The sequence below is a fragment of the Pan troglodytes genome, chromosome 20 (genome assembly GCF_028858775.2).
Source record: "Pan troglodytes isolate AG18354 chromosome 20, NHGRI_mPanTro3-v2.0_pri, whole genome shotgun sequence".
NCBI lineage: Eukaryota > Metazoa > Chordata > Mammalia > Primates > Hominidae > Pan > Pan troglodytes.
In genome coordinates this window covers 44,883,651-44,911,358 of record NC_072418.2, presented here as the reverse complement: position 1 = coordinate 44,911,358, position 27,708 = coordinate 44,883,651, and the positions used below count along the sequence as shown (strand labels likewise).

Genomic DNA, 27,708 nt, shown 5'->3' with positions numbered 1-27,708 from the left:
GTGTACCCTGTGTGGTTGTGGCTCATTGGATAGCTCAGGCGTAGTGGGGGGGGCACCCACAGTGAGGGAATCTCAGGGCTCCTCCCGCCAGCACCCCTCCTCAATTGCAAGGCCTTTCTTGCTCTTTTGTGTTCCCCTCCAACTTCCCCTCCTGCAGGGCCCTCTCCCTGAACAGCACTACCCCCCACCGTCTCCAGGGGCCCTGGTGCCACACTGCAGTGATTCACCGGGCTTTCCTCCCACCCCGTGTCACTACCCGCCCCCCCTCCCCCAGCGTACCCTTCTCGGTGATGGCACACCCCCACAATGAGAGGATTTCCGGGGTTTTCTTTCCCTGAGCGCCCCTTCTTGGAGGCCCTACTCCATATTGAGGGGGTCTCCAAGTCCCCTATTGCGGAGGTCTCTGGGAATCCCCCCACCCCCGCAGCGCTCCCCCTTCGCGGCCGCGCCGCCACTTTGCGGAGCCCAGGGGGAGGACAGCTGCAGTACCAGGGGCGGGGCCGCGGGCCGTCCGTCAGCACGGAGGCGCCCCTGATTTGCCAGCGCCGCCCCCCTCCCGCGGACGCGGGCATATGAGGAGGCGGAGGCGGCGGCCGCCGCAGCCTCTGTGCGGTGGGACCAACGGACGGACGGACGGACGCGCGCACCTACCGAGGCGCGGGCGCTGCAGAGGCTCCCAGCCCAAGCCTGCGCCTGAGCCCGCCCCGAGGTCCCCGCCCCGCCCGCCTGGCTCTCTCGCCGCGGAGCCGCCAAGATGGGGGTAGGTGCTGGGCCGGCTGGGCGCCGCTTCCGTGTGACATTGTGGGGCCGGTGACATTGGGTGTGCGCGGGGGGCGGGGGCACCGGGACCCCTGCGCTCCGGGGCCAGGCCTGCGAGACCCGGGGAGCCGGCTGACCCAGCCAATCCATGTGGTCGTGGGGCCGCAGGGGGCGGCGGGGGGTCTGTGGCGCACGTTGGCATGGCTTTGTGTGCGGGGATCCGCGAGGTTGTGGGCCAGCCCTCAGCATCTCCGCCTGACCTTGTGCGGTTGCATGTGCACAGTTGCATGTGCGTATGAGAGCTGCTGGCTCTGTCAGGCCCTGGCAGCGAGTGTGTGGGCCCCGCGGTGTCTGAAAGTCTGCGATCGCGTCTGGGTGTGTCTGTGAGAGCTCGTGTTAGTGCGTCTGGGGTTATTGAGGCCCCCCTGCTTCCCTGGCAGGGTGCGGATAGGTCCACGTTGTGGGATGGACACCAGATGACCTCTCTTTCTCCTTCCAGGCCTGGATGGGGGGACTCCGCAGTGTGTGTGTGTGTGTGTGTGTGTGTGTGTGTGTGTGTGTGTGTGCAGGCTCCGCAGTGTCGCAGCCTGGGGCTGCAGTGTGTGTGTGTGCAGCCCCTCATGTAGGGGAGCGGGCATGGGAGGCTGGGAGGAGGAGAGGAACAGGAGAGCCACGGTGGGGAGACTGAGTGCACAGCTGAGGGTGTGCGTGTGCAACTGTGTAGTGGGGAGCGTGCATGCCTGGCTGTGTCCTTGCCTCTGTGTCCGTGTGTCCTTGTCTGTCTGTGAGTCTCTCCAGCAGATGCCGCCTCCCTCCCTGGCTGACCACCTGACCCTTGCTGCAGCCCTGGATTCCTCCCTGTGTGTCTGGGGCGGGGCTGAAGGGAGGGGGAATCAGGAGAGGAGGGGGTGGGTGGGGGTAGGTGGGAAGAAGAGGGCGGGAGAGGCCAGTGGAGGGAGAATAGGAGGGCTGGGGAGAAAGATGGCGGATAAAGGCTGATGGGCCCAGGGATGGAGGTGGGGGATGGGGCTGCAGATCTGTGGGGTGGGGCAGGGTGGGCCGGGGGGCTGGGAAGGAGGATTGGGTTGGGGCAGGACTAGGGGAGAGAAGGGAGAAAGGGGTAGTCAGTGATGGCTGTCAGGTAAGTGGGATGGAGGGAGGGAAGCTGTGGATGGATTGGGAGAAGACTGATGCTAAAAGCCCTAGAGAAGGAAGTTAGAGGGAGGTGGTCTTAGGAAACGGAGTGGGGACGAGAGGAGAAATGAAGGCAGCTTAGACATGGGAAGGAAAGACAGAGACACATGGAAAGACAGAGATGCTCTGAAAGAGACAGAGAAAGAGACATGGACATAGAGACAAAGAGACAGAGACAAGCAGAGAGACATGGCTGAGACACATGGAGAGACATTGAGAGAGAAAATGAGAAACTGAGGCTCAGAGGAAGAGACACAAGGACAGATATTTCCTATCTAGCGGCAACCACAGTCAGCCTGAGGGACAGGAAGAGGAGGCAGAGGGCAAAGGGGGAGGTCAAGGGAGGGATGGTCAGAGATGTGGGCCAGGTCCCCTGTGAGGGGGAAGGGAGGCCGGCCCAGGCGCAGAGGCTGCGGGAGCTGGCGCCAGATCAGGGAGAGGCGGACAGCATGGAAAATGGCAAGGAGCTGCAGAGGCGGCCACAGCGAGACAGGCATGGTCCCCACCCTTGGAGGTGCTCCCGCCCCACAGCGCGCCCATCTGGGCCTCCTGCCTTGACTGGGAAAGCCTCAGCTGTGCACTCCAACAGATGGGAGCCCGCTTCCCAAGGGGGTCTGGCTGTGTCAAGGGCAAGCAGGAGCCAAGGCCAGGGCCAGGGTGAGCCAGGAGTCCCAGGGTCCCGGTCCCTCCTCCCTCAGACCAGGAGTCCAGGCCCCAGCCCCTCCTCCCTCAGATCCAGGAGTCCAGGCCCCAGCCCCTCCTTCCTCAGATCCAGGAGTCCAGGCCCCAGCCCCTCTTCCCTCAGACCAGGAATCCAGGCCCCAGCCCCTCCTCCCTCAGACCCAGGGGTCCAGGCCCAGCCCCTCCTCCCTCAGACCCAAGGGTCCAGGCCCAGCCCCTCCTCCCTCAGACCCAGGAGTCCAGGCCCTGGCCCCTCTTCCCTCAGACCCAGGATTCCAGGCCCCCAGTCCTTCCTCCCTCAGACCCAGGGGTCCAGACCCCTGCCCCTCCTCCCTCAGACCCAGGGGTCCAGGACCCCAGCCTCTCTCAGGATCTGAGAGTCCGGCCCAGCCCTTAGCTTTTATGGGGCCCCGAGCATCAGCTGCCAGCCTTCAACTAAGGTTTCTGGGTGGGCAGCTGATTTTCTCCCTCTCTCTCTCCTGACCCCCATCTCACCCCTCTCCTGGCCTCCTGCACAGGACTTGACCCCAGGCCTTTGTAGCTCCACATCTCTCCATCTCTCCATGTCTCTCCATCCTGAGTCTACCCCATCGGGCAAAGCTGAGACCACCCCTGGCACTGTAGGGGAGTAGGAAAGATGGTCTCCCCGTCCCCCAAGCCTCTGTGCCTCCGCGTCTGAGACGCAGTGCTGCTGCAGGGCTGGCGTGGGGCCAAGCCTCCCTCCCACCCCCTGCACCCCTTCTTGAGGCTCCCAGATCTCCAGGCTGCTGCCCCTCCCTGCACACCCCCACCCTCTGACTCAGCCTCTGGGTCTGGGGGCAGACAGCAGGCAGCTCAGGCCCTCTACAAGGTCACGAGGAGATTAGCGCTGAGCTGCGCTGAGCCTCCGATCCCAGCTTGGCCCTGGGCCTGCGGGACCTGTCAGCGGCCCCTGCAGCACCCAGCCTCGCCCCACCCCTCCCACCAGCCTCGGACACTGCCCTCCCCATCCGCCCAGGCTCCCAAACTGGAACTTCAGGGACTCACACCACGCGCAGTTCAAGCCAGGACTAGGGCTTCTGCCTCTAACTCTCCTGCTCTGTCCTCCAGGAACCTGGCCATGCCCAGCCTCTGTTAAGGACGCTCCATGGGCCCAACACATGGAAGATCCCAGAGAGAGGCAGAGACAGAGATAGAGGAAGGTACCAGAGGGAGACAGTGAGAGAGACAGAGACAGAGAGACATAGACAGAGATAGAGAGGCAGATTCCAGAGACAGAGAGAGGAGATCTCAGAGAGACAGAAATAGAGAATAAGATCCCAGAGAGAAAGTGAGAGAAAGAGACAGAGAGAGAGAGGAAGATCCCAGAGACAGACAGCGAAAGAGAGAGGAAGATCCTACAAAAAGAGACAGATATATATATATATATATGGACAGAGAGAGAGAGAGAGAGAGAGATTGAGGAGAGCCCAGAGAGAGACAGTGGGAGAAAGAGAGATAGAGAGGAAAATTCCAGGATGAGGCAGTAAGGGAGAGAAACAGAATGAGAGATATATGGGGAAGGAGGGGGACGGAAGATTTGAGAGAGACAGAGGAAGAGAGAGAGAGAGAAAGAGAGGAGATCTTAGTGATAGTGAGAGAGAAAGAGAGATTCAGAGATAGAGAGGAGATCCCAGAGAGAGAGAGTGGGAGAGAGACAGAGATAGACAGATCCCAGAGAGAGATATTAGAGAGACAGAGAGAGAGACAGAGAGAGGTTGAAACAGGAAAAGAGACAGGTAGGGAGAGATGTGAGCATCCCAGAGGAGACAGCTTGAGAGATGAAAATAGAGACACAATGACAGAGAGAGACAGACCGAAAGACGGAAAAAGACAGAGACAGAAAGTACTGATCCTTGAGACGCCAACTCAGAGGGAAATAAGAACCCAGAGAGACAGAAACTCAGCCAGACCTGGGGAGACACAGCCAAGAGATGGAGACAGACATCATGCAAGGCAGAGAGACAAAGAACCAGAGATCAGAGAGAGACAAAATCATAGAAAGACACATGCAGAGAGACCCAGAGACTGGGATCAGGATAGAGAATGACAGAGACAACATAAAGAGATCAGAGCGATAGAGAGAGAGAGAGAGAGCTATCAAGAGAGAGAAACAGCCTTGCAAAGACAGAGATACGGAGATGGAGAGATAAAGAGACAGGAGACAGAGAGATGATGAAACAAAGCAATAAGACCAAGAGCCAAAAACAGACCTGGAGATACACATCAAGGGAGATAGACAGAGGAGAAAGAGATGGAGATACAGGTGGAGACATAGAAAAGACAGATACGAGGCCGGGCACGGTGGCTCACGCCTGTAATCCCAGCACTTTGGGAGGCCGAGACGGGCGGATCACGAGGTCAGGAGATTGCGACCATCCTGGCTAACACAGTGAAACCCTGTCTCTACTAAAAATACAAAAAAAATGAGCCGGGCGTAGTGGCGGGCGCCTGTAGTCCCAGCTACTCGGGAGGCTGAGGCAGGAGAATGGCGTGAACCTGGGAGGCGGAGCTTGCAGTGAGCTGAGATCATGCCACTGCACTCCAGCCTAGGCGACTAAGCGAGACTCCGTCTCAAAAAAAAAAAAAAAAAAAAAAAAAGACAGATATGTAGGAAGGTTGGACAGGGCCAGGGAGAAGGAAGAAGAGACAAGCAGAGTTAAAATGTCACATAGAGGTGGGGCACGGTGGCTTATTCCTATAATCCCAACAGTTTGGGAGGCTAAAGCAGGAGGATCGCTTGAGTCCAGGAGTTAGAGACCAGCCTGGGCAGTGTAGTGAGACCCCATTTCTAGAAAAAAATTAAAAATTAGCCGGGCGTGGTGGCACACACCTGTAGTCCCAGCTACACAGGAGGCGGAGGCGGGAGGATCACCTGAGCCTCAGAAGTCGAGGCTGTAGTGAGCTGTGATTGCTGCACTCCAGCCTGAGCATCAGAGTGAGACATTGTTTCAAAAAACGAAAACAAAGTCACATAGACACAGAACACAAAAGGGGAGAGCCCCGCAAAGATGGGCACAGAAACAGAGAGAGACAGAAACACAGGCAGAAGCCAGACAGGGACCTTCGGGGACAGAGACTCAGAGACACACAGAACCAGAGACAGGGAAGCCGATTGCAGCAGATGAGACTCACGAGGCCTGAGAGTCACCAGAGGCAGAAGGGAGGTGAAGTCACCCAGAGGCTCCGGGAGACACAGGGAGACCCCGAGAGGCAGACAGAGACCCCCACCCAGAGATGCAGGGGCACCGGCCAGGAGGATAGCTGGGGCACGGAGGGCCAGTGTCCCCCTGGAACCCCTTCTCGCCCGCAGTCTGGTGGCTCTGACAGCTATCGTATCGCCACCTCGCAGGACAAGAAAGATGACAAAGACTCGCCCAAGAAGAACAAGGGCAAGGAGCGCCGGGACCTGGATGACCTCAAGAAGGAGGTGGCTATGGTAAGCCTTGCCCTCTGCCTGCACACCCTCCCAGAGAACCTCGCCAGTTCTTGGCTGGCCTAGGCACTCACCGTCTCCCCCAAACTCCTGTTCCTCAGACAGAGCACAAGATGTCAGTGGAAGAGGTCTGCCGGAAATACAACACAGACTGTGTGCAGGTGTGGCCGGGCTGCGGGCTGGGACCCTGGGAACTAGGGAGGAGGAGCTGGGGGCTAGGACCCCTGGGTCTGAGGGAGGAGGGGCTGGGGACCTGGACTCCTGGGCCTGAGGGAGGAGGGGCTGTGGCTGGTGTCTTAAGTTCTGGGGGTCTGGTGAAGGCCTGGGGTGCCAGGGTTGCCCAGGGAGGGTTCTGTGTGAGTCCTCTGTCCCTCAGGGTTTGACCCACAGCAAAGCCCAGGAGATCCTGGCCCGGGATGGGCCTAACGCACTCACGCCACCGCCTACCACCCCAGAGTGGGTCAAGTTTTGCCGGCAGCTCTTCGGGGGCTTCTCCATCCTGCTGTGGATCGGGGCTATCCTCTGCTTCCTGGCCTACGGTATCCAGGCGGGCACCGAGGACGACCCCTCTGGTGACAACGTGAGTGCCTGGACCCTGCCCTGTGCAAGGCTCTGCACATTTATTTACGGACACCACACCCCAACTTCTTCCCATCCCTCTAAGCTTTCCACAGCCCACTCTCCCCCTTTTTCCCATGTAACTCACAATCACCCAGCAAGAGAACCAGATCAAATACAAGGCAAACTGAGGCTCAGAAAAGCCAGGTTACTTGTCCAAGGCCCCACAGCAGGACGTGTGAGCCGGGGCTCTGTCCCAAGGCTGTGTGACCTCAGCGGCCTTGAGAACAGACACCAGCAGGTGGTCATGGCTTGACAGATACCCAGAGTGAGTGTCACATAGAGACCCAGGCACACCCCGCTGCTGATACATCAGGGCCCATCCCCATAACACAGGGACACATTCGAGATGCAGCCTCAGATCCCATGCGCATAACACAGACCCACACACCAGCCACACAGAGCTGCTCACCTGGGTAGGCGTGTGTGCACACACACGCATGTGCACGGAGGGTCAACGCAGATGCCACACCAGGATGTGGTTTCAAACATGGCCACCTAATTCAGAAACACAGACACAGACTCAGACATACACTGACAGAGAAACTCACACACACACTGACACGCACACACACACACAGCAATGCAGGCATAACCTGGTGACAGAGAGACATGAGAGTCAGGCACAGAGAGTGTCCTCAGATATTCAAATCTAAACAGTCTTAGACATAAGCTCTCACAGAGAGGCAGAGCTGGAGATACAGAGACAGAGATCCACACACAGAGAACCAAAGAAGCTGCCTTGTAGAATGTAAAGTCAGGCATGCAGCCAGTCAGACAGACACATGGACAGACAGCCGCATCCCAGACTCAACACGTGCAGGAGGACAGACACACACACAAAATAGATGGACAAGTCGGGCATGGTGGCTCACGCCTGTCATCCCAGCACTTTGGGAGGCCAAGGTGGTGGATCACAAGGTCAGGAGATCAAGACCATCCTAGCCAACATCGTGAAACCCCATCTCTACTAAAAATACACAAAATTAGCCAGGTGTGGTGGCACGCACCTGTAGTCCCAGCTACTCAGGAGGCTGAGGCAGGAGGATCACTTGAACCAGGAGGCGGAGATTGCAGTGAGCCAAGATCATGCCATTGCACTCCAGCCTGGGCGACAGAGTGAGACTCTGTCTCAAAAAAAAGAAAAATCGACAGACCCTTAGATTCAAACACAACCATTACAGAAAGAGGGACTCAAGCACAAACAGGGGAGACTCAGACACACCAACCCTCATAACCAACCTAGGGTCAGACACACAAATACAGACCCCCACTGACACAAAGCTCCCTTCCCAGACTCCAGGCGAGCAGGGACTGGTGGAGAGTGGCTTGGGCGGCCCCTGATCAACATCCCCACATCTCCCCACAGCTGTACCTGGGCATCGTGCTGGCGGCCGTGGTGATCATCACTGGCTGCTTCTCCTACTACCAGGAGGCCAAGAGCTCCAAGATCATGGAGTCCTTCAAGAACATGGTGCCCCAGGTGAAGGGTGCCCAGCAAGGGGCCAGACGGGGGTGTTAGTGTATGGGCTGGGGGCCGGGCCCAGTGACCCCCAGGCAGAGGGAGTCTGGGAGGTGACATTACTCCATCCCACCTCAGCAAGCCCTGGTGATCCGGGAAGGTGAGAAGATGCAGGTGAACGCTGAGGAGGTGGTGGTCGGGGACCTGGTAGAGATCAAGGGTGGAGACCGAGTGCCAGCTGACCTGCGGATCATCTCAGCCCACGGCTGCAAGGTGGGCCTGGGCCTGGGGCCTGGCTTTACCCTCCCTCGGGCTGCCCAGGAGCTCAGGCCCAGCCCCTCCTCCCTCACACTCAGGAGTCCAGGTCCCAGCCCCTCCTCCCTCAGACCCAGGAGTCTAGGCCCCCAGGCCCTCCTCCCTCAGACCCAGGAGTTTAGGCCCTGGGCCCCCTCCTCACCCAACAGTTAGGAGTCCAGGCCCAGCCCTCACCTTTCGGAGATCCTTAGGGACCCTAGACCTTGGCCAGCAGCACTGTGCCTTCCCCACCTTCAAGATCCCAGCCTCTGGCCTCCCACACACCACTCACCCACTGGGCACCCAGGCTTCTAGCTGTGATCTCCAGGCACACAGGCTTCAGCCCCAAGCCCTGTTCACAAATACCCTCCTGTCCCAGGCCCTGGACTGAACCCTCTCTCTGCTGCACCTACCCCCAGGTGGACAACTCCTCCCTGACTGGCGAATCCGAGCCCCAGACTCGCTCTCCCGACTGCACACACGACAACCCCTTGGAGACTCGGAACATCACCTTCTTTTCCACCAACTGTGTGGAAGGTGAGGCGGGTGCAGAGAAGACACACAGCTGGGGCAGACACAGGGACGTGTCCCAGGGGGTCAGGCCTCCAGAACCTCCCTGAGCCACCCCACCTCAGCCTAACCCCTCTGGCCTGCAGGCACGGCTCGGGGCGTGGTGGTGGCCACGGGCGACCGCACTGTCATGGGCCGTATTGCCACCCTGGCATCAGGGCTGGAAGTGGGCAAGACGCCCATCGCCATCGAGATTGAGCACTTCATCCAGCTCATCACCGGCGTGGCTGTCTTCCTGGGCGTCTCCTTCTTCATCCTCTCCCTCATTCTCGGATACACCTGGCTTGAGGCTGTCATCTTCCTCATCGGCATCATCGTGGCCAATGTCCCAGAGGGTCTGCTGGCCACTGTCACTGTAAGGCCAGGCTCCTGGGTCTGGGTGGGGAGGGCCTGGGGGTCTGGGCTCCTGGGTCTGAGGGAGGAGGGGCTGGGATCCTGGACCCCTGAGTCTGAGGGAGGAGGGGCTAGAGGCCTGGACCCGTGTGTCTGGGGGAGGAGGGGCTGGGATCTGGACCCCTGGGGCCGGAGAAGGGGCTGGGGGCCTGGATCACAGTATTCTTGTGAAAGACAACTTGGGCCTGACCCAGAGGGCCTCATTAACAAAGCAAACAATCAAAGAAAGAAACAAACAAAAATCTTGAGAAACACTGGCAAGCCGTAAAGAGCCAACAATCCTATTGCAAAATTTAGAAGTGCACGCTCATGATGAAAAGTTGAAGAGTACATCAAGTTAAAAAATAAAATAATGAGGCTGGGTGCACTGGCTCACGCTGTAATCCCAGCACTTTGGGGGGCCAAGGCGAGCAGATCACCTGAGGTCAGGAGTTCAAGACTAGCCTGGCCAACATGGTGAAACCCTGTCTCTACTGAAAATACAAAATTAGTGGGGCGTGGTGGCACATGCCTGTAATCCCAGCTACTCAGGAGGCTGAGACAGGAGAATCGCTTGAACCTGGGAGGCGGAGGTTGCAGTGAGCCAAGATCACGCCATTGCACTCCAGCCTGGGTGATAAGAGTGAAACTCCATCTCAAAAATAAATAAATAAATAAATAAATAAAATAAAATAATAAGCCTGGCGCAGTGGCTCACGCCTTTAATCCCAACAGTTTGGGAGGCTAAGGCAGGAGGACTGCTTGAGGTCAGGAGTTTGAGACAAGCCTGGACAACATAGTAAGAGCCCATCTCTACCAAAAAATGTGAAGGCTGGGCGCAGTGGCTCATGCCTGTAGTCCCAAGACTTTGGGAGGCCGAGGCGGGTGGATCACCTGAGTCAGGAGTTCGAGACCAGACTGGCCAACATGGCAAAACCCCATCTCTACTAAAAGTATAAAAATTAGCCAGGCGTGGTGATGGGTGCCTGGAATCCCAGCTACTCAGGAGGCTGAGACAGGAGAATAGCTTGAGCCTAGGAGGCAGAGCTTGCAGTGAGCCGAGATCGTGCCACCTCACTCCAGCCTGGGCGACAAAAGCGAGATTCTGTCTCAAAAAAAAAAAAATTTTTTTTTAAATTAGCCAGGCGTGGTGGTACATGTCTGTAGTTCCAGCTATTTGGGAGGCTGACCTGGGAGGTTGAGGCTGTAGTGGGCCATGATTGAACCACTGCACTCTAGCCTGTGTGACAGAGGGAGACTCCATCTCAAGAAAATAATAATAATAATAATAATAATCATCATCATCATTATTATTATTATTTTAAAAAAATTTTCCTCTGGCTGCTTTGCTGCCAGCTTCACCCCAGTAGTCCATTCTCTGTGAGGTTCCCCCTGACAGCTGTGAGCATTTTGACTAAATGCTGTCTTCAAGGTGCATGGCAGGGACTATCTTAGAAATACCATTCTCCTCTTTCATTCTTTGACTTAATGTTTTATGTGAAGTTTTCCATATTAGGGCCGGGCAGGGTGGCTCACGCCTGTAATCCCAGCACTTTGGGAATCCGAGGTGGGTGGATCACTTGAGGTCAGGAGTTCAAGACCAGCCTGGCCAACATGGCAAAACCCCATCTCTACTAAAAATACAAAAATTAGCCAGGCGTGATGGTGGGCGCCTGTAATCCCAGCTACTCGGGAGGCACAAGAATTGCTTGAACCTGGGAGGTGGAGGTTGCAGTGAGCTGAGATCGAGCCACTGCACTCCAGCCTGGACGACAGAGCAAGACTGTGTCTCAAAAAAAAAAAAAAAAAAAGTTCACTGTTTTCCATATTAGCAATGTTGAATGCTACCCTATGTCAAATGGATTTTTATACGCAAAGGATTAAGCATATTGTGAGCATATAGTCTGATGATTTGGGGCAAACTGAACACAATCACGTCAGCTGCAACGAGACTGCGTCTCCCTGAAGCCCCCTCAAGACCTTATTTAGCCCCTGCCCCCCAACTCAAGGGTAACCCCTGATCTGGCTGCTAACAGCATAGATTAACTTTGCCTGTGTTCAAACTTCGTATTAACGGAATAATTCAGTATGAACTCATTTCTGGCTCTTTTTGGCTGAACATGTTTTTGACGTTCACCCATGCAGGTGCAGGCAGCAGTAATGTATTTGTTTTTATCAATGTTAGTATTCCATTGTCCACAATTTATTTTTTCTGCTGTTAGTGGACATCTGAGTAGTTTGCAGTTTTGGACAATTTTTTTTTGAGTTGGAGTCTCACTCTGTTGCCCAGGCTGGAGTGCAGTGTCACGACTTCGGATCACTGCAACCTCCGCCTCCTGGGTTCAAGGGATTCTCGTGCCTCAGCTTCCCAAGTAGCTGGGATTACAGGCATGTACCACCATGCCCTGCTAATTTTTGTATTTTTAGCAGGGATGGGGTTTCACCATGTTAGCCAGGCTGGTCTCGAACTCCTGATCTCAAGTGATGCACCTACCTCGGCCTCCCAAAGTGCTGGGATTACAGGCGTGAGCCACCGCGCCTGGCCGTTTTGCACTATTATGCATGTGGCTGCTATGAGCATTCTAGTCCCTGTCTTTGGGTGTCTCTGCCCTGTTTCTATTGGTCTGAATTGGGGGTGGCATTGCTGGGTGCTGCCTCATTCTTTTCCAGGCCCTCAGGATTCTCTGGGGGCTGGGCAGCTGGGCTGTGGCCCTCGTGTCACTCATCCAACCCTGCCGCCGGGCTTGTCCCTGTAACTTGCCTGCCCTTGCTCGTCCTCCAGGTGTGTCTGACGCTGACCGCCAAGCGCATGGCCCGGAAGAACTGCCTGGTGAAGAACCTGGAGGCTGTAGAAACCCTGGGCTCCACGTCCACCATCTGCTCAGACAAGACAGGGACCCTCACTCAGAACCGCATGACAGTCGCCCACATGTGGTTTGACAACCAGATCCATGAGGCTGACACCACGGAGGACCAGTCAGGTGAGCACGGGCCCCGGGTGAGGACCATGGGGGCCTGGCTCCAGGAGTCCCTGGCCCTCACACATGCCTCCCCCAGGGACCTCATTTGACAAGAGTTCACACACCTGGGTGGCCCTGTCTCACATCGCTGGGCTCTGCAATCGCGCTGTCTTCAAGGGTGGTCAGGACAACATCCCTGTGCTCAAGGTGGGTTCAGCTGCTGGCCTCACCTCAGCCCTGCCTGTGTCCTCCCCTCAGCTGTCCCTGTTCTGACAACCCTTTCTCCTTGCAGAGGGATGTGGCTGGGGATGCGTCTGAGTCTGCCCTGCTCAAGTGCATCGAGCTGTCCTCTGGCTCCGTGAAGCTGATGCGTGAACGCAACAAGAAAGTGGCTGAGATTCCCTTCAATTCCACCAACAAATACCAGGTACTCTGGGCTTTCCGGGAGAGCCAGCCTGGACCTCAGGTTCCTGATGATGCCTGTAAAGAGGTGTCATAGAGCCTTGATTTTCCCATCTGTAAAATGGGAATGATAATACCCGCCTGGTGGGGAGAGGAACAGGGAGAGCTTGAGAGTGGGAGCCGGACCTCTGTTGGAGTGAGACGCTGAGGAGTAAAGATCTTCCTGCAGGCCAGGCGCGGTGGCTCACACCTCTAACACCAGAACTTTGGGAGGCTGAGGTGGGGGGATCACTTGAAGCCAGGAGTTCGAGACGAGCCTGGGCAAGATGGCAAAACCCCATCTGTACGAAATTTTTTTTTTTAATTAGCCAGGTGTGGTGGTATGTGCCTGTGGCCTCAGCGATTTGGGAGTCTGAGGCAGGAGGATTGCCTGAGCTGGGGAGGTTGGGGCTGCAGAGAGCCTACATCACGCACTGTACTCCAGCCTGGGTGACAGAGCAAGACCCTGACTCAAAAAAAAAAAAAAGTTTTCCTACAGCAGAGAGTGGGAACAAGCAGGAGACCTCTTGGGGCAGAGCAGCAACTTTAAATTATTCAGCAAACCTTTTTTTTTTTTTTGAGACAGAGTTTCGCTCTGTCACCCAGGCTGGAGTGCAGTGGCGCGATCTCAGCTCACTGCAAGCTCCGCCTTCCGGGTTCACACCATTCTCCTGCCTCAGCCTCCAGAATAGCTGGGACTACAGGCGCCCGCCACCATGCCCAACTAATTTTTTGTATTTTTAGTAGAGACGGGGTTTCACCATGTTAGCCAGGATGGTCTCGATCTCCTGACCTCGTGATCTGCCCGCCTCAGCCTCCCAAAGTGCTGGGATTACAGGCATGAGCCACCGCGCCCGGCCTCAGTAAACTTTTTTTTGAGATGGAGTCTTGCTCTGTCGCCCAGGCTAGAAGGCAGTGGTGTGATCTTGGCTCACTGCAACCTCTGTCTCTGGGTTCAAGTGATTCTCATACCTCAGCCTCCCGAGTAGCTGGAATTAGAGGCGTGCACCACCACACCCAGCTAGTTTTTGTATTTTTAGTATTGATGGGGTTTCATCATGTTGGCCAGGCTGGTCTTGAACTCCTGACCTCAAGTGATCCACCCACCTCGGCCTCCCAAAGTGCTGGGATTACAGGCATAAGCCATCATGCCCGGCCCATTCAGTATACATTTTTTGAGCAGCCACCACATGTTAGGCCCTGTTTTGGGTGCTGGGTGTACACACAGTAGTGAGTGACATGGTGAAGTCACCCCTCTCTGAGACTTACGCTCTGATTCTAGAAGACAGACAATAACAAAGGCATGAGGAGGTAATCGTAGTGGTTGTGGTGCTGAGGGAGGGAACCCTGCAGGTGTCTGGGGGAAGAGCGCTCTGGTAGCAGGCACAGCCTGTGCAAAGGCCCAGAGGCGGGAGTGTGCTGACGCATCTGAACGCCAGCCAGCCAGCCAGTGTGGAGGGGCTGGGAGCCAGGGAGCGTGGTGGGGGTGGTGGGTGCTGGCCAGATCCTGTCAGGCCCCACGGGCATGGAGAGGACTTGGCTGTGACTCTGAGGAGCACACAAGCCTCCAGGGGGCTCTCAGCCAAAGAGAGACAGAAGTTGACTCAGAGCTTTTAAAATAACTTTATTAAGATATAATTAACATACCATAGCTCGTCCCTCTAAGTGTATAATTTAATAGTTTTAGTATATTCGCAGATATAGGCAGCCGTCCACATAGTCAATTTTAGAGCATTTTCATCACCTCCAAAAAGAAACCCCACATCTCTCAGCTGTCACCCGCCCCCTCCTCCCCCACACTCCCAGCCCTAAGCAACCACTAACCTACTTTCTGTCCGTATGGTTTTGCCTATTCTGGACATTTCATAAAAATGGAAGCATACAGCTGGGCGTGGTGGCTCACGCCTGTAATCCCAGCACTTTGGGAGACCGAGGCAGGAGGATCGCTTGAACTCAGGAGATTGAGACCAGCGTGGGCAACATAGGGAGAGCATGTCTCTATAAAAAATTAGCCAGGCATGGTGGTGTGGACCTGTGGTCCCAGCTACGTGGGAGACTGAAGCGGGAGGATCGCATGAGCCTGGGAGATCAAGGCTGCAGTGAGCTGTGATCTCGCCACTGTTCTCCAGCCTGGGTGACAGAGTGAGACCCTGTCTTAAAAAAAAAAACAGGGTGGGAGGAGGGGAGCGCAGACGTGGTGGCTTATGCCTGTTATCCCAGCACTTTGAGAGGCCGATGAGGGCAGATCACTTGAGGCCAGGAGTTCAAGACCAGCCTGGCCAACATGGCAAAATCCCGTCTCTACTAAAGATACAAAAGTTAGCTGGGTGTGGTGGTGGTGCCTGTAATCCCAAGCTACTCCGGAAGCTGAGGCAGGAGAATTGCTTGAACCCAGGAGGTGGAGGTTGCAGTGAGCTGAGATCGTGCCACTGCACTCCAGCCTGGGCAACAGAGCGAGATTCTGTCTCAAAAAAAAAAAGAAAAAAGAAAAAAAGAAAAAGAAAAAGAAATATATATCCATGAGATAGACAGAGCGGACAGGAATGAGCAGAGGTCTCTGTGAGAGAGTGTGGGGGAGCCCTGGTGTGGGCCTATCCTGGCACCCGTGGCTCTGGACAGGGGACAGGATGGGGCAGGGAGCTTCCTGGTGTCTGCGTGGCTCAGGCACGCCACCCTCTGATCGGTCCCCAGCTCTCCATCCATGAGACCGAGGACCCCAACGACAACCGATACCTGCTGGTGATGAAGGGTGCCCCCGAGCGCATCCTGGACCGCTGCTCCACCATCCTGCTACAGGGCAAGGAGCAGCCTCTGGACGAGGAAATGAAGGAGGCCTTCCAGAATGCCTACCTTGAGCTCGGTGGCCTGGGCGAGCGCGTGCTTGGTGCGAGGCTGCCGGGCGGGCTCTGGGGTCCCTGGAGGGCAAGGAGGGTTGTGATGCTGCCCAAAGCCTGGCTCAGCCCAGGGCCTCCCAGAATATACTGTAAATGAATGAATGAATGAATGGATGGATGAGAGGGGAAGGCATCCTAGGAAATGAATGCTGACTGGCCGTCTTGCTGATGGGGAGATGGAATGCGGGCGATGCAGACATCTAGGGGCATGGGGCGGAGGTTCCGAGGCTGGGACCCTCACACCCCAACCCTTCCCTGCCACTAGGTTTCTGCCATTATTACCTGCCCGAGGAGCAGTTCCCCAAGGGCTTTGCCTTCGACTGTGATGACGTGAACTTCACCACGGACAACCTCTGCTTTGTAGGCCTCATGTCCATGATCGACCCACCCCGGGCAGCCGTCCCTGACGCGGTGGGCAAGTGTCGCAGCGCAGGCATCAAGGTGTGGCTTGGGGTGGCTGGGGGAGGCAAAGCCAGGCGTGGGGCGGGAGAGGCCATCCCTAAAAAACAATGCCTGCAGGTCATCATGGTCACCGGCGATCACCCCATCACGGCCAAGGCCATTGCCAAGGGTGTGGGCATCATCTCTGAGGGCAACGAGACTGTGGAGGACATCGCCGCCCGGCTCAACATTCCCGTCAGCCAGGTTAACCCCCGGTGAGCCACCCATCCCAGCCAGGGCCCTGGACATCCCTCTAGGGTGTTGACACAGGGGGACCGCTTCCCCCCAACCTCCCTCTGCACTGCCTGTCCCATTCTTTCTGGGACTCCTCCATGGACCAGGCCCTGGGTCTGGCCCTCCCTCCGGTGTGGGGACATTGCAGCCACAGAGGTAGCTAGGCATAGGTTTGCATCCCAGCCTTTATTTTATTTTATTTATTTATTTATGTTTTTGAGATGGAGTCTTGCTCTGTCGCCCAGGCTGGAGTGCAGTGGGGCAACCTCAGCTCACTGCAGCCTCCGCCTCCTGGGTTCAAGCAATTATCTGCCTCAGCCTCTTGAGTAACTGGGATTACAGGGGCCCTCCACCATGCCCCGCTAATTTTTTTTTTTTTTTTGTATTTTTAGTAGAGACGGGGGTTTCACTATGTTGGCCAGGCTGGTCTCGAACTCCTGACCTCAGGTGATCCACCTGCCTTGGCCTCCCAAAGTGCTGGGATTACAGGCGTGAGCCACTGCGCCCGGCCTGCATTCCAGCTTATACCGCTCACAAGCTGTGTGACATTGGGCAAGTCCTTTAGCATCCATGAACTTCAGTTTGCCCATCTCTAAAATGGGCTACTAATAATTCCTATCTCAGAGGATTCAGTAGAATCCAGTACTTCTGTGTCTGTCTCTCTTTTTTCCTGTCTGTCTGTCATTGTCTCTCTCTTTTCTGTTCTGTTTTTCTGACTTCTTCAACTTTCCCATCCTCATACCTATCTCTGACTCTGCCTTCCTTCAGCTTGTCCATTTATCTCCGTTCCTCTGAATCCACTGTGTCTTGGCCGGGCGCAGTGGCTCACGCCTGTAATCCCAGCATTTTGGGAGGCCGAGGTGGGTGGATCACTTGAGGTCAGGAGTTCGAGAGCAGCCTGGCCAACATGGCAAAACCCCATCTGCACTAAAAATTAAAAAAAAATTAGCCAGGCGTGGTGGTGCGCACCTGTAATCCTATCTACTAGGGAGGCTGAGACAGGAAAATCACTTGAACCCAAGAAGCAGAGGTTGCAGTGAGCCGAGATTGCGCCACTGCACTCCAGCTTGGGTGACAGAGCGAGACTCCATCTCAAAAATAAATAAATAAATAATAAATAAATAAATAAATCCACTGCCCCAAAGTCCTTCCTTAGGTCTGCCCGCACGCCCTGCTGCAGTAGCCCCCTTCTCCCCTGCTTCCCGCAGAGGCCTCTTCCCCCAGCCCCTGGTCCTCTGGCTCTCCTGGTTGTGGGGCTGGCCCCTCTGTTTCTCTGTCTTTCAGGGATCACTTTGCCACTCCTCACACACCCTGACCTCAGCCATCGCCCTCTCTGCTCTTCCCAGGGATGCCAAGGCCTGCGTGATCCACGGCACCGACCTCAAGGACTTCACCTCCGAGCAAATCGACGAGATCCTGCAGAATCACACCGAGATCGTCTTCGCCCGCACGTCCCCCCAGCAGAAGCTCATCATTGTGGAGGGCTGTCAGAGACAGGTGGGCTGCGCTCCCGCAGAGGAGGGGACGGGGCCTTGACTCCTGGGTCCTCACTGAGGCCGGGGCCTGGTTTCCTGGGTCTGAGGGAGGAGGGGCTGGGGGTCTGGACCCCTGGGTCTGAGGGAGGAGGGGGTGGGGTCCTGGACCCTTGGGTCTGAGGGAGGAGGGGCTGGGGGCCTGGACCCCTGGGTCTGAGGGAGGAGGGTCTGGGGGCCTGGACTGCTGGGTCTGAGGGAGAAGGAGGCTGGGGGCCTGGACCTCTGGGTCTGAGGGAGGAGGGTCTGGGGGTCTGGACCCCTGGGTCTGAGGGAGGAAGGTCTGGAGGCCTGAACTCCTAGGTCTGAGGGGAAGAGGAGGTTGGGGACCTGAACTTCTAGGTCTGAAGGAGGAGGGGGCTGGGGTCCTGGGCTTCTGGATCTGAGGGAGGGGACTCTGGGGCCTGGCCTCTGGGTGTCATCCTTACCCTCTCTCCCTCCAGGGTGCAATTGTGGCTGTGACCGGGGATGGTGTGAACGACTCCCCCGCTCTGAAGAAGGCCGACATTGGGGTGGCCATGGGCATCGCTGGCTCTGATGTCTCCAAGCAGGCAGCTGACATGATCCTGCTGGACGACAACTTTGCCTCCATCGTCACAGGGGTGGAGGAGGGTGAGTTGGCCAGGGGTGGCCCTGGAGACCAGGGTCACTACTGGAGGCCTGAGACCAGCAAGGGGAACTGGCCAGGGCTGCAGGGGGATGTGTGGCAGAGACCACAGGCCCCCTGGCCCTGGAGGAGCTTGAGCCTGTCCTTTTCTGTCTTCCTCCCCTGTGGGGTCGGGAGCTCCCCTGGGCAGGACTGAGCTGACACACTTCAGGGTCCCTGCATCATCCAGCCCAGGCCCCATCTGGTGGGTGAAGCTGACTTGGAGGCTTTTTAAAGATATTCTCAGCCAGGGGCGGTAGCCACGCCTGTAATCCCAGCACTTTGGAAGGCTGAAGCAGGCAGATCACGAGGTCAGGAGATCGAGACCATCCTGGCTAACATGGTGAAACCCCGTCTCTACTAAAAATACAAAAAATTAGCCGGGCATTGTGGCGGTTGCCTGTAGTCCCAGCTACTCGGGAGGCTGAGGCAGGAGAATTGCTTGAACCCAGGAGGTGGAGGTTGCAGTGAGCTGAGATTGCGCCACTGCACTCCAGCCTGGGGGACAGAGCGAGACTCCGTCTCAAAAAAAAAAAAAAAAGAAATTCTCAAGCCCAACCAGGGGGAAGCCAGGGACCCTGGGGGAGATCCCCTCTGCCAGCCTGGGCTGGGGGTCAAGGGAGCTTCCCAGAGTGGACAGGGATGGCTGAGCCAAGTCAGGGGCCATGCTGTGACGTCCACATAGACTAGTGCCAGGGAGTCGCAGGCAGAGGAACCGGTACACAGGCAAGGCGGTGTGAGGGGCTGGGTCTGAGGCTGGTGCTGCTGAGGTGGGGGCTGCAGAGCAGACAGGCACCACCTCCTGACAGGCCCAGACGAGGCCACAGAAGGGTTGGTTCACATTCAGATTTATTTTGATCATCAAATTAATTCATGATAATTATAGACAAATGCAGGAAAGCATTCAGGAAAAAAGTGGAATCACCCATAACCTCGCCATCCAGAAATAATCACGGTTCATGCCTTGGTGGATTTTCTTCCAATTTCTCTCTCCTATTTGAAATGTCTCTGGTGTAAAAAGTAGTTCATGGTAAAAGAGAATTCAAACAGCAAAGCTGAGCCCAGAGTAACAGATTAAATGTCCTCAGCCCTTGTCTCCTATATCCCAGAGGAAACCATGGTTAACACCTTCTTATCCCCCAAGAGACATCTTTTTTGGGGGGCTGGGGGCGGGGATAGGGTCTCAATCTGTCACCCAGGATGGAGTGCAGTGGCACAATCATGGCTCACTGCAGCCTCCACCTCCGGGACTTAATCGATCCTCCTGCCTCAGGCCCCTAAGTAGCTGAGACTACAGGTATGCACCATCACACCTGGCTGATTTTTAAGATTTTGTAGAGATGGGGTTTCACCATGTTGCCCAGACTAGTCTTTTTTTTATTTTTTATTTTTGAGACAGAGTCTTGCTCTGTCACCCAGGCTGGAGTACAGGCATGCAATCTCAGCTTACTGTTGCCTCCACCTCCTGGGTTCAAGCAATTCTCCTGATTCAGCCTCCTGAGTAGCTAGAATTACAGGTGCATGCCACCACACCAGGCTAATTTTTGTATTTCTAGTAGAGATGGGGTTTCACCATGTTAGCCAGGCTGGTCTTGATCTCCTGACCTGAAGTGATCCCCGCACCTCGGCCTCCCAAAGTGCTGGGATTGCAGGAGTGAGCCACCTCGCCCAGCAAGGTCTTCAACTCCTGGGCTCAAGCAATCCTCCCACCTTGGCCTCCCAATTTGCTGGGATTACAGGCATGAGCCACCACGCCTGGCCTCCCCAAGACATCTATGCATACACAGTACACACACTGTCTCAGATACAGCCATCTGCTCCTTCCGAATCTTGTGCATCATGCTGGAAGCCTGGGAGGCAGCTGTGAGCAGAGCAGACACCATCCCTGTTCTCACGGGGCTGGAGAGACAGCCTTAAACAAGTTAACAGATATGTAATTACAAATTGTGATATATGCCCCGAGGAAAGCAGGCTGCTGTGATAGATAATAGTGAGGGTCCTGCCCAGATGGGGTGGACAGGGAAGGCCTCTCTGAAGTGAGGGAAGAAATACCTAACTTCCGTCAGGGGCCGGGCACGGGGGCTCACGCCTGTAATCCCAGCACTTTGGGAGACCAAGGCGGGAGGATCGCTTGAGCCCAGGAGTTCAAGACCTGCCTGTACAACAAATTAAGACCTCAAAGATCAAAAAATTTTAAAAATTAGCAGGGTGTGGTGTCGCACACCTGTAGTCTCAGAGACTTGGGGGGCTGAGGCAGGAGGATCACTTGAGCCTGGGTGGTCGAGGCTGCCGTGAACCGTGATGGTGCCACTGCACTCCAGCCGGGGATACAGCGAGATCCGAGACCCTGTCTCAAACAAACAAACAAAATAACTTCCAACGGGGGCATTCCAGATATACCCAAAAGTAAAGCAAAGGCACAGTGGGCCCCTGCGCCTCCATTCCAGCTGCAGCGGCAGTCAGCGCACGGCACACCTTGTTTCTTCCCCACCCCCTGGAACACACGCTGGATTATGCTGATGCACATTTAAGTCATCATTTCATCCATAAATATTTTAGGATGAGAAACCCCTAGTTTGTGGAGAAGAGCACAATGCAGGGAACGAGAATATCAGGTGGGAGCGGCCCAGGCCCTTATTGCTATGCAAGAGACATCAAAGCAATCAAAGCAGCCACACCACAGGCAGCCTGCTTCACCTTCCCTTCCCTCCCTCCCTCCCTTCCTCCCTCCCTCCCTTCCTTCCTCCCTCCCTCCATCCCTGCCTGCCTGCCTTCCTTCCTTCTTTCCTTCCTTCCTTCCTCCCTTCCTCCCTCCCTCCCTTCCTCCCTTCCTCCATCCCTGCCTGCCTGCCTGCCTGCTTGCTTGCTTTCCTTCCTTCCTTCCTTCCTTCCTTCCTTCCTTCCTTCCTTCCTTCCTTCCTTCCTTCCCTTTCCTTCCTTCCCCCTCCCCTCCCCTCCCCTTTTTTTGATGGAGTCTTGCTCTGTTGCCAGGCTGGAGTGCAGTGGCGTGATGTTGGCTCACTGCAACCTCCACCTCCCAGCTTCAAGCGATTCTTCTGCCTCAGCCTCCCACATAGCTGGAACTACAGGCATGCACCACCACTCCCAGCTAATTTTTTGTGTTTTACTAGAGACGGTTTTTCACCATGTTAGCCAGGATAGTCTCGATCTCCTGACCTCGTGATCCACCCGCCTCAGCCTCCCAAAGTGCTGGGATTACAGGTGTTTGCCACCGTGCCCGGCCTGTTCTTTCTTAATGATTGACCTCATTGTTCATGGGCTAATCTTTTTACTTATTTATTTATTTAGAGACAAGGTCTCACTCTGTTGCCCAGGCTGGAGCGCAGTGCTGCAATCATCAGTCACTGCAACCTCCACCTCCTCAAGTGATCCTCCCACCTCAGCCTCCCAAGTAGCTGCGACCACAGGCTCGAGCCACCGTGCCTGGCTAATGTTTATCTTATTTTATTTTATTTTTTTTGAGACGGAGCCTTGCTCTGTTGCCCAGGCTGGAGTGCAATGGCACAATCGTGGCTCACTGCAACCTCCACCTCCGAGGTTCAAATGATTCTCCTGCCTCAGCCTCCCAAGTAGCTGGGGTTACAGGTGCCCACCACCACGCCCAGCTAATTTTTGTATTTTTAGTAGAGATGGGGTTTCATCATGTTGGCCAGGCTGGTCTTGGACTCTTGATCTCAGGCAATCCTCCTGCTTCGGCCTCCCAAAGTGTTGGGATTACAGGTGTGAGCCCCAGCGCCTGGCCTGGATTAATCTTTATTTTGTTTACTTTAGACAACCTGTACTGGTTGAATATTTATTGAGATATGGCATGCATACAGTGAGTTGGGCATATTATATCTCATTAAAATATTCAACCAGACAGGGTGTATAAATTTTTACACATGTACACAGCCATGCAACCACCAGACCCCAGTCAAGATAGAAAACCATTCCAGCCCCCCATTTAGGTTTTGTCTGCTCTCTTCCAGTCTATATCCCTCCTCCTAGACATAACCATTATCCTGACTTTTAGCCCAGAGACGGGTGCTGAGCCTGCTCCAGTTGGAGTTGGATGCTAAGAATGCTTTTGTGTCTGGCTCGTGTCCCTCAGCACGGGATCCAAGGTCCAGCTGTGGAGTTGTGTCCGTAGCTCGCCCCTTCTTGCTGTGTAGTATTTGACTGCATGGATGTACCGTGGTTTATTCATCCCTCACCTGTTGATGGACATGGGGTTGACTCTGGCTTTTGGCTCTGATGAGTGGTGCTATGGTGAACATTCTCGTACTTGCTTTTCGCTGGGCATAAACAGTCCTCCTCTCTTTTGGGTATAAAACCTAGGAGTCGGATTACTCGGTCGGTGGGGTGGGGGATGTTTGATAGAAACTCTGAAACCATCTTCCAAAGTGGTTATTTCAAGAATGTTTCCACAAAGGCGATGTGGTTGGATGTTTATGTGGAAAGGTAGGTGGGTGAGGGGCCAGGTGTGGAGACTTATGCCTGTAATCCCAGCACTTCGGGAGGCCGAGATGGAATCACAGCCCAGAAATTAGAGACAAGCCTAGGAAAAGTGGTGAGACTGTCTCTACTAAAAATACAAAAATTAGCTGGACGTGGTGGCGCGTGCCTGTAGTCTCAGCTACATGGGAGGCTGAGGCAGGAGGATCACTTGAGCCTGGGAGTCGAGGTTGCAGTGAGCCGTGATCATGCCACTGCACTGCAGCCTGGGCAACAGAGTGAGACCCTGTCCCAAAAAGAAAATAATGGTGGGTGGGCTGGGGGGTAGAAAAGGACGCTGGACAGGCCGGGCGTGGTGGCTCACGCCTGTAATCCCAGCACTTCGGGAGGCCGAGGAGGGCAGATCACGAGGTCAGGAGATTGAGACCATGCTGGCTAACACAGTGAAACCCCGTCTCTAATAAAAATACAAAAAAATTAGCCGGGCGTGGTGGCAGGTGCCTGTAGTGCCAGCTACTCGGGAGGCTGAGGCAGGAGAATGGTGTGAACCCGGGAGGCGGAGCTTGCAGTGAGCTGAGATCGCACCACTGCACTCCAGCCTGGGCAACACAGCGAGACTCTGTCTCAAAAAAAAAAAAAAAAAAAAAAGGACGTTGGATGAGGGCAGAGGAGGGGCAGAGGGAGTGGGGCTCCCTGGCATGGGCGCCTGCTCTGAGCCTGCCTGTGCCACAGGCCGCCTGATCTTCGACAACCTAAAGAAGTCCATCGCCTACACCCTGACCAGCAACATCCCGGAGATCACGCCCTTCCTGCTGTTCATCATGGCCAACATCCCGCTGCCCCTGGGCACCATCACCATCCTCTGCATCGATCTGGGCACTGACATGGTGAGCCCTGGCAGCCACCCTTGGGGCCCAGGAGGGTGGAGTCCTCCCCTCTCCGGCTCACCCGGCCTCCTCTGCCTAGGTCCCTGCCATCTCACTGGCGTACGAGGCTGCCGAAAGCGACATCATGAAGAGACAGCCCAGGAACCCGCGGACGGACAAGTTGGTCAACGAGAGACTCATCAGCATGGCCTACGGGCAGATTGGTGAGGCACCGGGGACTCCATCTCCCTACGGCCCAGTGCCGGGCCTAGAGCAGTGCCTGGCCCACCGTGGGTGCTTGGGACCCTGGCGTTGACTCAGGGGAGCAGACGTGGGCAGGACCAACCAGTGAGCTATCTGAGGGGGGGGTCTGCACCCCATCCTTCTCCACCTCCTCCTCTCTGCTGTTGATGTGTGCAGATCCCCAGAGGAGTGGAGCAGCCACCCTTGGGGGCTGTCCCAGCAAGCAGAGACTTCATGGCAGTGGTTCCAGGCCCAGGGAGGTCATTCCTGCGTAGGGAGCTCAAGCTGGGGATCCCCCAAGAATTCATGATGTTTAGGTGGCCTAGGTCAGGTGGGAGAGGGGCTCCAGGTTATCCCTCTGGGAGAGCCCTCTCTCCAAAGCCCCTGTCCCAGGTGGCCCACCCATCTCAGGGCCTCACCACCAAGTGAGACCTCAGGTCACCCTCTGGGAACCAATGTCCAGATAACAGGGCCAGGAGGGCATACTCCCCTCTCCAAGGAGGCCTCCGGGCCCTCTGAGGTGCCCTGGGTTGGCTGCTGGCCCCAATCTGAGCCTCTCCTTGGCTTCCTCTCTCCTCCTTCCAGGAATGATCCAGGCTCTCGGTGGCTTCTTCTCTTACTTTGTGATCCTGGCAGAAAATGGCTTCTTGCCCGGCAACCTGGTGGGCATCCGGCTGAACTGGGATGACCGCACCGTCAATGACCTGGAAGACAGTTATGGGCAGCAGTGGGTGAGTAGGGCAGGGTGCTGTGTCCCTGCCCACCATAAGATCCCCCGGGGTGAGCTGTTCCAGTCATGCATGGCCACTTCCTACGATGGCCCCTCAGTCTCCCATGGCAGCATCAAGGCCTTTGCTGGGCACCTGGGGCTTCCTGGATGCCCTTGGCCCAGCCCATCTGGAGCCTTGTGTCCCACTGCCAGAGCTCTCTGCCCTGCCAGGCCTTCTTCCCCACCTCTGTCTGTCCCTTCAAAGCCCAGTTGCTGTCTGTCCTCCTTGGGAGGCCCACAGGGTCCTTATCCTCCTCCCTGGCCCCTGGTGGATGGTGAGATCACCATTAACCTTTCTTCTTCCTTGTACGTCTCCTGACTCCTCCCTCGGGACTATGAGCCCGCAGAAGGAAGACACACCTGAGGCCCTGAGGACCCCATGCAGGATGGGGCGGGGCAAAGAGCACCGGAACGTCGGGGTGGCAGCTAGGGCTGCAGTGCCACTAACTGACGTCCCGTGCCCTGGTCACCGCTCCTGCAGACATACGAGCAGAGGAAGGTGGTGGAGTTCACCTGCCACACGGCCTTCTTTGTGAGCATCGTTGTCGTCCAGTGGGCCGATCTGATCATCTGCAAGACCCGGAGGAACTCGGTCTTCCAGCAGGGCATGAAGTGAGGGCCGGGGGCACACGGTGACTGGACAGCCATCTGTCCTGTCCGAGTGTCTGTCTGTCTGTGTACTTCCTCTTGTGTCCTTGCTTTGGTTTTTTGTTGTTTTGTTGAGGCAGGGTCTCACTCTGTCACCCAGACTGGAGTTCAGTGGTGTAATCATAGCTCACTGCAGCCTTGACCTCCTGGGCTCAAGTGACCCACCCACCTCAGCCTCCTGAGTAGCTGAGACTACAGGTGTGCACCATCATATATGGCTAATTTTTATTTATTTATTTAGAGACAGAGTCTTGCTCTGTTGCCCAGGCTGGAGTGCAGTGGCACAATCTCGGCTCACTGCAACCTCTGCCTCCCGGGTTCAAGCGATTCTCGTGCCTCAGCCTCCCAAGTAGCTGGGATTACAGGTACGCACCACCAGGCTCGGCTAATTTTTCGTATTTTTAGTAGAGTTTCACCATGTTGCCCAGGCTGGTCTCAAACTCCTGAGCTCAGGCAATCTTCCTGCCTCAGCCTCCCAGAGTGCTAGGATTACAGGTGTGAGCCACCATGCCCAGCCCATTTTGGGTTTTGCCACTGCACTGATTTTCTCTCAAGGGGTCCTGTGTGTCCTAGATTCTCTCTCAGCCTCTGTGTGTATGGTGGAGGTGCCCCTGGCCTTTTCTTTTTATACCAGTGCCTCTCTGTGTCTGTCCCTGTCTCTGTGTCTGTTTCTGTCCCTGTCTCTGTGTCTGTCCCTCTCTGTGTCTGTCTCTCTGTCTGTCCCTGTCTGTGTGTCTCTGTGTCTGTCCCTGTCTCTGTGTCTGTCCCTGTCTTTTGTCTCTTTCTGTGTCACCATCGCTCTGCCTCTATCTTTGTCTCTCTCTGTCGGGGCATGTCTCCCCATCTCTGTCTCTCCCTATGTCTCTGCCTCTCTGTCTCTGTGTCTGTGCTGCTGTCTCTGGGTGTCTGCACTGTGCCTCCCCCTGTCTCTGCGGGGTGGCAGGTGCAGGGTGGGTGCTCTCTGGGCCCAGCCCTGCCCTTCTGTGCCTCCAGGAACAAGATCCTGATCTTCGGGCTGTTTGAGGAGACGGCCCTGGCTGCCTTCCTGTCCTACTGCCCCGGCATGGACGTGGCCCTGCGCATGTACCCTCTCAAGTGAGTGCCCCGCTGCCCCCAGCCCTGCCCACGCCAGCGCCTGCCACGGAGCCTTCCCTTAGACTCAGCCTGAACCTCAGGCCCCACCTCCCCTGGTGTCCCCACTGCAGTCCCCATTCTGATGCCCCCAAGCCTCCCCCATAGGCTGCTCCCACCACGGATTACTCCGCAGACCCCAGGCCCCAGCCCCGCCCAGGGCACCCTCCACCTGTGAGCACGAAGGATCCTGGGAGACTGCCCCTCCGCGTCCCCTCCAGTCCCCTGAAACTCTGCCTCTCGTTAGGGCCCCGCACTCAAGCCCTCCTGCTCTCCCCTCTGCAGGCCCAGCTGGTGGTTCTGTGCCTTCCCCTACAGTTTCCTCATCTTCGTCTACGACGAAATCCGCAAACTCATCCTGCGCAGGAACCCAGGGGGTGAGGGAGCTCGGCAAGGCAGCCGAGGGGGGCGGGGGACAGCAGGGTCTCAGGCAGCTGGTCCCAGGCTCCCCTCGCACTGCTGGATGGCTCTGCCACCTGGTTCCCACTCTTCTCTCTCTTCCCATCTCTCCGGGCCCCCACTCTGTCTTCTCACGGGTCTCTGTCTGTGTGGTTTCCTTGTCTCTCTCCCTCTCTGTCCCTCTCTCTGCTGGGCGGCTCGCCTTGCCTGTCTCTCTCCATCTCTTACTCTGTCTCTTTCTTTCCTTCTTTGTCTCTCCAGGTTGGGTGGAGAAGGAAACCTACTACTGACCTCAGCCCCACCACATCGCCCATCTCTTCCCCGTCCCCCACGCCCAGGACCGCCCCTGCCAGTCCCCCCAATTTTGTATTCTGGGGGGAGGAGCCCTCTCTCCCCGTGGCCCCACCTTGGCCCCCACCCCCTCCACTATCTCCTGCCGCCCCCACTCTGGCTGGCTTCTCTCCCCTGCCCCAAACCTCTCTCCTCTCTCTTTTCTGTGTCAGTTTCTCTCCCTCTCCTCACCCCTCTATCCATTCCTCCCACCCCAGCCACCTCCCTGGGCTCTTTTTTACTCCCCTTCAGCCCCCCGGCTGATGCCATCTCTGGTTCTGGACAATTATCAAATATATCAGTGGGGAGAGAGAA

The 27,708-nt window shown here is 56.2% G+C and overlaps 1 protein-coding gene across 2 annotated transcripts; it reads left to right on the top strand.

Moving 5' to 3' along the window:
- Positions 1-547: 547 nt before the first annotated feature.
- Positions 548-27,708, top strand: ATP1A3 (ATPase Na+/K+ transporting subunit alpha 3). 2 transcript variants are annotated; one of them, XM_016934231.4, is made up of 23 exons: positions 548-760; positions 6,005-6,091; positions 6,190-6,249; positions 6,465-6,668; positions 8,076-8,189; positions 8,307-8,441; positions 8,882-8,999; positions 9,119-9,387; positions 12,187-12,385; positions 12,462-12,571; positions 12,657-12,791; positions 15,497-15,689; positions 15,965-16,140; positions 16,219-16,355; positions 17,721-17,871; positions 18,350-18,518; positions 23,740-23,894; positions 23,974-24,097; positions 24,702-24,847; positions 25,367-25,497; positions 26,527-26,628; positions 26,950-27,041; positions 27,325-27,708. In XM_016934231.4, exons 1-23 carry the CDS (start codon positions 755-757, stop codon positions 27,351-27,353), a joined length of 3,042 nt encoding a protein of 1,013 aa, XP_016789720.1. In that variant the 5' UTR covers positions 548-754; the 3' UTR covers positions 27,354-27,708. The 2 variants fall into 2 exon arrangements, with proteins under 2 accessions (XP_016789720.1, XP_016789718.1); XM_016934229.4 differs by having other exon boundaries at positions 559-760; positions 5,966-6,091.

Excerpts from the sequence above, each read along its gene's own strand:
- ATP1A3 (XM_016934229.4), top strand. Across the intron at positions 24,848-25,366 it reads ACAGTTATGGGCAGCAGTGG|ACATACGAGCAGAGGAAGGT; the intron begins GTGAGTAGGGCA and ends CCGCTCCTGCAG. Across the intron at positions 25,498-26,526 it reads GTCTTCCAGCAGGGCATGAA|GAACAAGATCCTGATCTTCG; the intron begins GTGAGGGCCGGG and ends CTGTGCCTCCAG.